The 12277-nt window shown below is 37.0% G+C and overlaps 1 protein-coding gene across 32 annotated transcripts in view; it reads left to right on the forward strand.

The window, feature by feature from the left end:
• The window catches only part of LOC127877585 (elongator complex protein 1-like), a 97708-nt gene that overhangs the window by 61125 nt on the left and 24306 nt on the right, over positions 1 to 12277 (forward strand). For all 32 annotated transcript variants that reach the window (XM_052423565.1, XM_052423568.1, XM_052423567.1 and 29 more), the window contains 5 exons: positions 1368 to 1465; positions 2025 to 2226; positions 4125 to 4249; positions 7766 to 7940; positions 11242 to 11365. In XM_052423565.1, coding sequence (XP_052279525.1) covers positions 1368 to 1465; positions 2025 to 2226; positions 4125 to 4249; positions 7766 to 7940; positions 11242 to 11365 — 724 coding nt within the window. The remainder of the gene's footprint in view (positions 1 to 1367; positions 1466 to 2024; positions 2227 to 4124; positions 4250 to 7765; positions 7941 to 11241; positions 11366 to 12277) is intronic.

Consider the following 12277-nt stretch of genomic DNA (forward strand, 5'->3'; position numbering starts at 1 on the left):
ATCATTCTTTATGTATAATATTTATAATGACATAATCACAAGTTGTAGCCTTAATATTATCAAAAGCTTGACGTATTTTTCTTGGTTCTCAGTCTATGCTTATTTCGCTTATATATGCTATATATGCTTATTAAGTCAAAAAATAGGTCTGTGAATACGGGCCCAGGGATGTGAAGTCTCCTCCTCCTTTACGTGGATGTCTGACATTTCATTGTCCATAGATTTGCAAATCGTATGCTGAATGTAATAAGTCATGTAACTGACATTTTTATACATTTTTACTTTTTTCCATTTTTGTGTTTATTAAAGTGACATACATCAACTGTTAAAATATTAAGTCAACCTTTTTGGTAAAAATAATGTTTTTGCCAAATTTTTCAAATTGACATTACGAACACATGTCATTTTCTGAATGTAAAAAGTAGCTTAACTGACATTTTGTAAAATTTTCAGGAGAAGCAAAAAATTGTTTAATTAAAATAATTAACATTTTTTCGTATTCAAATTTTCTGAGTAGTATTATAATAACACTTGGAAAAAAAGGAAAAAACTCCAAATTGATATGTCTTTTTTAAAACAATACAAAATTAAGAAAGGAGCAGTTTCCATAATTTCAACACAGAAATATTTTGAGTGCAAAAAATAACGTAAGTGCTCTTACGGTATTTCAGAAAATTTCGGAAAATATGCATTCTTGAACTATTCACAAAATGTCAGTTACCCTAGTTATTACATTAAGTAGACGTAATGTTTTGTTACTCAGATGGATCTATTGAAAGTTAAAGGCCTTGATGGAGTGTTTTTTACCCAAAATACTATCCCTTAGAAGTATCTATGAAAATGCATTAATCTAAAGTGTCATGCAGGACCAGTCTATGCAGGGACTTCAGTATGCAATGGCTTATAATTGAAAATGCTATAGAAGCGGAAACTGTTTCCCGGCGACTCATTCTTTGTGGATTGCAGAGGATTGAGGTCAACCTCTTCACCTGCATAAAGCACTATTTTTAAATAACACGCCTCTTAAGTATGTGCACATTTTAAAACATGTTATATCATTCATTATTGATTGTCAGCATCATAAAATATCATCAATGACTTAAACTATTCCTGCTCAGAATATGGGCGATAATGGCAATATTGCAACCAGCATAAAACATGAATAGACTTAGAGTCACTTACAGTCTGTTAATGTTATATGCTGTTTGCTGCTCATCAGTGTTGGTTTAATTTGATTTTCTAAGGAGCTATAAATAAGTCAAAAGGCATTTCTGAGTGGTACAGGGAAAACTGTTAAAACTGTTATTGTGTAAGTTTTACACACTGACACCATGCATGCTCATATGCTTACCGGTACATGTTGACAGGTGATGAGAGATTTGCTGAGTGTATGCTCCTTATCAATCAGCATCATCTGCATGTACCTGCTCTCCAGTTGTACCCACCTCACTCGCAGCAGTATAAGGTGCAGTGTAACCTGTGTTACTTTCTTATGATTCTGGTTATATAATGATTTAGTGAATATTAATATGTCAAATGTTTAATGCATGTATGTTTAATCTTGGCTGATGAGGGATCAGAGTAAAAAATGTGTTGTCAGAAGTCCTAGTATTATGAAATAGTTTTATCATAAATATGTTATACTATTTATTAAGTTATACCATTTAGTGTTTTTTGAATTTTTATGTCCCCCACCACTATAGTGGGGGACATATTGTTTTTGCCCTGTCTGTCTGTTGTTTTGTTTGCGCCTCCTTTAACATTTTGCAATAACTTTTGCTATATTGAAGATAGCAACTTCATATTTGGCATGCATGTGTATCTCATGGAGCTGCACATTTTGAGTGGTAAAAGGTCAAGGTCATCCTTCAAGGCCAAAGGTAAAAAAAACTAAATCAAAGCGGCGCAGAAGGGGACAAAGTGTTTCCGACAAACACATTTCTTGTTAATTTAACAACAGTTTTAGCATAAAGGTGAAAATCATGTTGTAGCAATGATTTGTGTTTTTCAATAATTGTTTCAAGAACATAGCCATTGGCTACGCTGACGTCTTGTCGGGAAAGCGTCGTCATGACGAGGCAGCCATCTTCTATGTGAAAGGAGAGATCTGGGACATGGCCTTGACCTCCTTCCTGGCCTGTCACCAATGGCAACAGGTCTTCTGTATGACTGCCCGTCTTGGTTACACACAGGACAGGGAGGCCGCTGTGGCGAGAAAATTAGCAGGTATATTTTAACCTGGGAATTAGTTTGTTCTTGTGTATGTGTAAGGAGGGGGTGGAGATAGATGGGGAAGATTTAGATGAGAAGCTTTTAACCAGGTTTTCGGAAGTAAAAAACTGGTTATTAGATTGGCGAATGTCGGCGGGTTGGTGGGCGGTCAGGCGGAACAAGCTTGTCTGGGCCATGACTTATAGTCCATGTCGTTCATTGTGAGATTTTTAAATCTTTTGGCACATTTGTTCACCATCATTTGATGGTGTGTCATGCGAATTAGTTACGTCGATATCTGCAACGTCAAAGTCACACTTTGAGTTAAAAGGTCACAAATGGCCATAAATGATCTTGTCAAGGCAATAACTATGTCATTCATTGTGAGATTTTAAAATTACTTGGTACATTTGTTCAAAATCATTGGACGGTGTGTCATGCAAAAGAATTACGTCAATATCTCCAAGGTCAAGGTCGCCACGACTAAAAATAGATTGAATTTGACACAAGGGGGATAACTAGGAACAATCAGTAACAATACACATTTTGAATTGTCTCCCTTTATCAGACTCTTTTTTCTTTTTTTTTTTTGTGTGTGTGTGTGTTCAAATTGAAATCAAGGTCACCATGACTAAAAATAGATTGAATTTGACACAAGTGGGGTAACTAGGAACAATCAGTAACAATGCACATTTTGAATTGTCTCCCTTTATTAGACTTTTTATACGCCCGTCTATGACGGGACGTATTATGGTATACCCCGCGTCCGTCTGTCCGTCCGTCCGTCCGTCCGTCCGTCTGTTAATGTCGTACGCTACGTCAAATATCCTTTGACAGATTTTCTTCAAATTTTAACACAATCTTAATATTGATAAACCCTGATCCCCTTTCGTTTTTGACGGAATTCTGAATTGTCGTTCCAGAGTTATGGGACTTTGTTCGTCAAAATTTCGTGATTTCATTGAATGTCCTACTGTAGCTCAAATATCCTTCGATGGATTTTTTTCAAATTTCAACACATTCTTAATATTGATAAACCCTGATCCCCTTTCGTTTTTGACGGAATTCTGAATTGTCGTTCCAGAGTTATGGGACTTTGTTCGTCAAAATTTCGTGATTTCCATGCTCATGTACTTATAAAATAAACCATGTATTCAAATACAAATAAACTGAAGTAAAAAATTGATTCAAAGGGTTATTTATTACCTTACTACTTCATTGGCGAACGACGGGCGTATCATGCGCTCATGGCGCAGCTTTTATTTCAAATTGGAAAACCTGGTTTTGTGACAAATTTTTCTCTTGTTTTTTTTTTTTGCTTTATTCATTATAATTCAGGGTTTTGCATCGAAATAGATTCGAAAGTAAAAATCCAGTAAAGGCAATAAGGTATATCTGGTCTGAAGTTTTTCCAAATCATATCATTGATGATTATTTTCTAAAACTTAATTAAAGTCTAGGGATGTCTTAGTCAAATACTTTTATAACAGTGTTTTAAACATAACAATATTATTTCTATGTGTTATTAAAAATTTCCTTGTCACAAAATTATGCAATATTAACCATTTTATCAATATGTGCTCAGGTAACGCATTTTAATTAAAAAATAGCCAGGTTTTATGATTTATTTTGCTAATCAGTATCATATGTATGGAAATGAAGACTTTAAGACTTGAATCAAGTAATAAAGGTCTTAAATTTTGTTTGATTCTCTTATGGACTACACAATTTGTATCTGAGTGTTATAGGGCTAAGGTATTTCATGACATAAGAAATAGAAGTTTTCCCAAAGGATGTTTTTGAAAATGATTGTAAAAATGGGCTCAGGTTAAGGACTTGAGAGCCTGTCTATAAGCGTTAGGCTTTCACTGCAACCGAGCTAAAATAAATTGGTTTAAAACTACTATCCACAGAGGAGCTGAAGGGTCGTAACCGGCACAGCGAGGCTGCCGTGGTGTTGGAGCAGTATGCCGGTGACCTTGAGGAGGCGATCGTGACCTTGATACAGGGCACACAGTGGGACGAGGCAAGCAGGCTGGTGGGTTCTTGGTTTATCTGTTTTTAGCTCACCTGAACACAACATGCTCATGGTGAGCTTTTGTGATCCCCTTTTGTCCGTCGTGCATCGTCCGTCTGTCGTCAACATTTGCCTTGTGAACACTCTAGAGGCCACATTTCTTGTCCGATCTTCTTAAAACTTGGTCAGAACATTTGTCCCGTTGATACCTCGACTGAGTTCGAAACTGGGTCATGCTAGGTCAAAAACTAGGTCAAAAAAAAGAAAAACCTTGTGAACACTGTAGAATTAAAATACGATGCCCAATCTTTATGTAACTTTGTCAAAATCTTTGTCTTAATGATATGTTGGTTGAGTTCAAAAATGGTTCTCGTCTGTTGGAAAACATGGCCGCCAAGGGGCGGTGCAGTGTTCCCTATATTGCTGTAGAAAAAACCTTGTGAACACTCTAGAAGTTACAATTTTTGCCCAATCATCATGAAACTTGGTCAAAACATTGGTTTCATTGACATCTCGGATGAGGACGAAAATGGTCCAGATCGGTGAATAAAACTGCCAGAGGGCGGGGCAGTTTTCTCAATATGTATATCGTGAAAACATGTGAACACTCTCAAAGTCACATTTTTGGTCCAATGTTCATGAAATTTGGTCAGAACATTTGTTTCCTAGATACGACGGTTGAGTTAAAAAATGGTTCGAATCAGTAAAAAAAACATGGCCACTAGGGGGGGGGTCTTTTTCCTTATATTTATCTATTAAAAAAGCTTGTGTACACTTTAAAAGTCACATTTGTTGCCTAATCATCATGAAATTTGGTCAAAACATTAGTTATGTGGATATCTCGGATGAGTTTGAAAATAGTCGTCAACATTTGATAAACATGGCCGCCAGGGGGTGGGGCAGTTTTCTCTATATGTATATAGAGAAAACATGTGAACAGTCTATAAGACACATTTTTGGCCCAATCTACATGAAATTTGGTCAGAACATTTGTTTCCTTGATACGACGATTGAGTTCAAAAATGGTTCGGATATGTAAAAAAACATGGCCCCCAGGGGGGGTCTTTTTCCTTATATTTGTATAGTAAAAAAAGCTTGTGAATACTCTAGAATTGACATTTTTAGTCCAATCATCATGAAACTTGGTCAAAACATTGGTTTTATGGATATCTTGTTATGATATCTAGGCTGAGTTCCTTTATGGTTGCGGTCTGTTTAAAAACATGGCTTTAAATGGCTTTATATTGTAACCTTGTTTACACTCTACTATGAAATTACCGATGTACAGGTTGAATGAAATTCATGCATATTATGATATTCATGATTTGCATGCAGTCATCTAAATATTAATTCTGCCGATAAGATATACAGTTAAATAGCAAATTTGTTTTTATTTATTTTTGTTCCTTTCTGAAGAGGATTATTATGTTTATGATTGGTTGGGGATGAAGTGCAACAAACATATTTTTACCATCTGGAAATCCTTTATTAAATATTCTCAACATTTCAAGTAGTTATATTGATTTCACAGAAAATTACTTAGGTGAGAAACAACTGTATATAACTTGAATTCTGTTTGACCTCCAATCATGAATGCATGGCTTGTCATGAATGCACTCTTATTTCTCCATTGATCCCATTCATCCACCTGCTTATCAGCAACTAATTAATTCCCAATTGACTGTGCCTGAATTGTTTATTTGATGTAACAGGCTTGCAGCTTAAAAGCCCTTAGTCCCTAGAAATAGACACCAGCTAAGAACTCACATCAAAGACCTTCAAACTGATAAGAGTGGAACACAAATTGTTATGGCACACAGTTTATGGATGTCAGGTCCGTAGTTTTGGTGTGATTATCAAAGATTTGTGTTTTAAATAGGTTTGATTGTTGTTTTAATTGGAAATATCATTGCAAGGTGAGTCTGAAAATAGTTCCAGTTTGTTTAAAAGCAAGGCCATGAGGTGGGTTGCAGATTTCTTTTTATTATGCTCCCCCAAAATTTATTTTTGGGGGAGCATATAGTCGCCTCTTCGTCTGTCCGTCTGTGCACAATTTTTGTCTGGGCTATTTCTCAGCAACTAATGACCGAAATTCAATGAAACTTTATGGGAAGCCTCACTACCAAGAGGAGATGTGCATATTATCAGCTGGTTCTGGTTGAATGATTTTTCACAGAGTTATGGCCCTTTGAAATTTTCCATTAACTGTACATATAGTGCAATTCTTGTCCCGGCTATTTCTCAGCAACTAATGACAGGAATTCAATGAAACTTTATGGGAAGCTTCACTACCAAGAGGAGATGTGCATATTATCAGCGGGTTCTGGTTGGAAGATTTTTTACAGAGTTATGGCCCTTTGAAATTTTCTATTAAAAAAATATTGTCCCCCCAACTACTGTGCCCTCAAGACGTTTCCTTTTATCTGAATATATAGTGCAATATTGTGACAAAAAAAAACTTTGGGGAGCATCACCCATCTCGACGATTTCTTGTTGCTATAGTGAAACATTCTGAACTCTCTATTTTAGTCACATTTTAGTTCAATCTTAATTAAACATGATATCTTGATTTAATTTGAAAATGGCTCCGGTGCTCTGATGAGCATGGTTTCCAGGGGCAAGCGAATTTCTTCTTGTGAACCTTATGATGATATTTATGTTTCATGAAGTACTTTTATTATTTTGAACTCCACCTTCCCAGAATAGTTTAGTTTCTTTGGGTCTCAGGTGAGCGCCTTAGGGCCCATGGCCCTCTTGTCTAAGAAATAAGGGCTTTATACATGTGTGTAAAGAGTAGTCCCAGATTGGCCTGTGTGGAAGAGAGTTACTGTAAATGAAAAATCCTTAAAAGAGGAAATTGTTGTCCCTGATAAGCCTTTGCATACTGAAAAAGCAAATCTGTGACATTACTTTATGCACATGCAGAACGAGATGCAGTCAAGGGTTGTGTGTGAAACTTGTTTGTCTGCTTTAAAAATGATAGGCAGATACAACATTAGCGCTGTCATGCAGTATGGTTTTATTTATATTTAATACTTGGCTTCTTACTGATCCAGTACGTAGTGATAAAGGGTAAGTAAATGAATACTTGGCAAGAGTGTAGCTCAAGGTAATTTCTTAACCCTGCATCACACTTTGCAGGGAAAGTATGGAGTCATTTAAACAATTTATTGTACAATGAACCTTTTTTCTCCAGCATCATCAAAATGAAAAAGGAGACAAGTTTGCTTTACTGCATTTCTTGATGACGTGCTGTTTAAGTCAATGATGACATTGTACCCTTCTAACCTAAAAAAAAAGCTACTGCCCTAATATGGTCTGCATGTGACTCGGTTAATGAATCAAAAACAAGTATTCTGTTTGAGGAAAGGTCATAACTGTTTATGACCCCAGCATATTGTTCTAAAAAGAAACTGATTAAATGCAATATTCCCATTTATTATAAAATACTGAACCACTCTTAACTATTTTCAGATATTATTTCTTAATACACTTATAAAGGTTAATGTAGAATAAGTGTGCATGTACATATAACAGATGCACAAACACAAGCGAACAGATTTTGTGGAGACAGACTTCAAGCCTCGGCTGTTGGAGAGCGTCGATGCGTTGCTTGGCAACTTGGAGAGCATGAAAGAGACGTTTCTCAAACACAATGCCAGACTAGGCGTTGTGCGTCAAGAGAAGGAACGAGCCAGGCTGACTTTTATAGGTGAGACTTGAGTACATGTTCACATTTGTATATGTCTTTAAGCCTTGTATTGGGAAAACTAGGCTTTATGCATTTGCCTAGAGTTGTCCCAGATTAGCCTGTGAAGTCCACACAGGCTAATCAGCAACAATACTTCGTGCATAGACTGGATTTTTGTTCAGAAAAGACTTTGTTGAAGCGAAAAATTCCATACAAGCGGAAAGTGTATTACCTATTGATTTTGTGCAGACTATGCGTTAAGCCCAGTTTTTCCAGAGCCCAGATCATTTCTGTTCATCTCAATCTATTAGAATATTTTTAGTTGGAAATTTATATCACACTTGAATGTAAAAGAAAGTGTATGAGTGAAATTCATTATGCCCCTTAGTTCTAATAAAATGTCATTAGAAGTAAACATCAGTAGGGGTCAAAAGTAGTGGACATAAGAAAGGGTCCTAACTAGTGGTCATCAGTGTGAGTAAATCAGTATGGTCATATGTAGTGATCATCAGTAGGGGTTATCAGTATATCAGTAGGGGTAATGAGTAGGGGAAATAAGTAGTGAACATCAGTATGGGTCAGAAGTAGGTATAATCAGTAGGGGTCATAAGTAGCGGTCATATGCAGTGATCATCATTAGGGGTCATCAGTAGTGAACATCAGTAGAGGTCAGAATTGGTGGTCATCAGTAGGGGTCATCAGTAAGGGTTCTAAGTAGTGGTCCTAAGAAGGGGTCATAAGAAGTGGTAATAAGTTGTGATCATCATTAAGGGTGATATGAAGTAAACATAAGTAGGAGTCACAAGTAGTGGTCCTAAGTAGTGATCATAAGAAGCGGTCATCACTAGGGGTCAACAGTAAGGGCCCTAAGTAGTGGTCATAAGAAGGGGTCAGAAGTAGTGATCATCAGTACAGGGATACACAGGTCAATGTATTTTTAGCATTAATTTGTTCGCAAACTTTCCACTTTACAAATAGCTTCAGTAAGAAGCAGGCTTTCCAGCGTTCCTAGTATTTCCTAGTTTTCCTAGTTTTTTAAATGGGCTCCTAGTTTTTCCTAGTTTTGTCTAAAACCTAGTATTCCTAGTTTTTCATTAATTTGGCACTTTTTGGGATAAGGTAAAACTGTCTTTTAATGTGTTTTAGAGAGTTTGTTTCAAAATAGGACCTAATTCAGGTTGTTGATCTGACAATATTTGGTAATCTTTGTGGGGTCTGGTGTCACTGGTCACATAGTCTAGCCTTCATAGTTGATACCTGAAAGTTGGACTGAGCTCTGTGATGACTACAAATAAAAACTTATGGCTATATTCTGAAACGTTCCTCCACTGATATCCCAACTTCAGTTAAATCTTATCAGTATAATTACAGACGTGATTTTATCAAACGATCCCCTCCTTCACTCACATGAGTATTCACAAACGTTTGGACAGCTCGAGGTTCCTCGACTAAGGGAGGATATGGTGAGGTAGCGAAGTTGTACCTCGAGCCTCACTCAAAGTGTTTTTTATGGATACTGAAACAGAAGCTCGTACAACTATATGTTTATTTTGTAAGTTTTAGATATTTCAAAGTGTAACCTGAAAAATACGCTGTATTGCGGAATTGGAACCACAAAATCTTGTGTTAATGGATATAAGAATTATTTACTCTAGAGCACTTTGGCGATGGCTATTTTTTTTAGTTTTATATACACTGTACCACTTGAATCTTGTGCGCATGAAGCATAAGATGGTAAACAGCATTTTATTTGAGGAAACCTACTTATGTCAGTACTAATAATCGCTTTTTGTGACATTTTTTCAGGTGAGATTTTTAATTATTGTTTCGAATGGTAATATTTTAATGCCAGGATTGTTGGCTAAAGTCGATTTAAAAAAGCAAAGCAAATTTTATGATTGCAACAAAAATAGGGTCTCTCGTGTTATTCAAAACAAACATTTTTTGCACCTATGAATATGTAATTTTTGTATTTGCATCCCATCCCTAGTAATTTACAAATGTATATTGCAATAAACCAATTGTTTTGACGTTTTGCTATTGAACAGATTGTAGACAATAGGTGCCAAACAAAACACATTCACGCTTTGTCGACTCCTCCAGCTCTCCTCGACTGAGTAAACACTGTGAATACCAATCTTTTCCTCGACTCAAATTAACCAAAGGCGCCCTCGAGCCTTCCTTAGTCGAAGTTGAGTCGAGGTGGAGGTTGAATGACGTTCTAGAATATAGCCATTAGTCAGTTTAACAGTCCTGTTGTATGAAATGTGTACAGTTACTGTGGTAATCAGGTAGGGAAAAGTCGAAAAGGTAATAAACTTCTTATTAGTAACTCCTAGTTTTTGTTTCAACCTTCCTACATTTTCCTAGTTTTTTGTAAATAATTTTCCTAGTTTTCTCCTAGTTTTTATGCCCCCCTTCGAAGAAGAGGGGTATATTGCTTTGCTCATGTCGGTCTGTCGGTCCGTCCACCAGGTGGTTGTCAGACGATAACTCAAGAACGCTTGGTCTTAGGATCATGAAACTTCATAGGTACATTGATCATGACTCGCAGATGACCCCTATTGATTTTGAGGTCACTAGGTCAAAGGTCACGGTGACCCGAAATAGTAAAATGGTTTTTGAATGATAACTCAAGAGCGCATACGCCTAGGATCATGAAACTAAATGGGTAGATTGATCATGACTTGCAGATGACCCCTATTGATTTTGAGGTCACTAGGTCAAAGGTCAAGGTCAGGTGACCCGAAATAGTAAAATGGTTTCCGGATGATAACTCAAGAATGCATACGCCTAGGATCATGAAACTTCATGGGTAGATTGATCATGACTGGCAGATGACCCCTATTGATTTTGAGGTCACTAGGTCAAAGGTCAAGGTCACGGTGACCCAAAATAGTAAATTGGTTTTCGGATGATAACTCAAGAACGCATATGCCTAGGATCATGAAACTTCACAGGTAGATTGATCATGACTCGCAGATGACCCCTATTGATTTTGAGGTCACAAGGTCAAAGGTCAAGGTCATGGTGACCCGAAATAGTAAAATGATTTTCGGATGATAACTCAAGAACGCTTTTGCCTAGGATCATGACACTTCATAGGTACATTGATCGTGACTCGCAGATGACCTCTATTGATTTTCAGGTCACTAGGTCAAAGGTCAAGGTCACAGTGACAAAAAACGTATTCACACAATGGCTGCCACTACAACGGACAGCCCATATGGGGGGCATGCATGTTTTACAAACAGCCCTTGTTTCAAAGGTGCTGCTGGAAAGCCTTAAGAAGTCATTTAAGTTATATTTGTTGTGTTTTCAGAAAGTGGGGGTGGTGGTGGGGTACAGGAGGGGGACCTGTTCTCTGACACCAGCAGTGCCACAGGGGAGAGCATCCTGTCATCAGCGCCGTCCATGTCTAGCTCCGTGTATAGCAAAATGTCCGGGTAGGTACTACAGGGAGCTCATGAATTTAGCCTCATTCTGGAAAAACTAAACTTAAAACATATGCTGAAAGTGTCATCACCGATTAGCCTATGCAGTCTGCACAGGCTAATCAAGGACAACACTTTAAGCGCATGCATTAAGGCTCATTTTCCCAGAACGAGGCTCAATTATGTATCTGTGTATGTTATTATGCTGTGGTTCATTTTAGTTGATAAAAATTGGCATATATGCACAAGTCATATGCCGACTTTTGAGCTCACCTGTCACAAAGTGACATGGTGAGCTTATGTGACCCTGTGATGTCTGGCGTCCATTGTGCGTGCGTGTGTCTGTGTGTCCGTCAACAATTTGTTTGTGTAGATAGTAGAGGTCAAAGTTTTCATCCAATCTTTATGGAATTTGGTCAGAATGTTTATCTTGATGAAATCTGGGTTGGGATTGTATTTGGGTCATCTGGGGTCAAAACCTAGGTCACTAGGTCAAATAATAGAAAAACCTTGTGTAAAAAGTAGAGGTCACAGTTTTCATCCAATCTTTATGAAATTTGGTCAGAATGTAATCCTAAATGAAATCTGGGTTGGGATTGTATTTGGGTCATCTGGGGTCAAAAACTAGGTCACTAGGTCAAATAATAGAAAAACCTTGTGTAGACAATAGAGGTTATAGTTTTAATCTGATCTGTCTGTCATTCATTGTGTGTCCCAAAACTTTAACCTTGGTTAAAGTTTTGCAATAACTTTTGCATTATTGAAGATAGCAACTTGATATTTGGCATACATGTGTAACTCTAGCAACCCCAGCAGATCTTATCAGTGGAAGATCTAAGCAAATCAGCTAATCTGCATAGTGGTTCTATTACAAGGTATTTTAATAAAGCATCTTTATTAAAATCAAATTAATATAAATGCAAA

The sequence above is a fragment of the Dreissena polymorpha genome, chromosome 4 (genome assembly GCF_020536995.1).
Source record: "Dreissena polymorpha isolate Duluth1 chromosome 4, UMN_Dpol_1.0, whole genome shotgun sequence".
In the NCBI taxonomy this organism is placed as follows: domain Eukaryota; kingdom Metazoa; phylum Mollusca; class Bivalvia; order Myida; family Dreissenidae; genus Dreissena; species Dreissena polymorpha.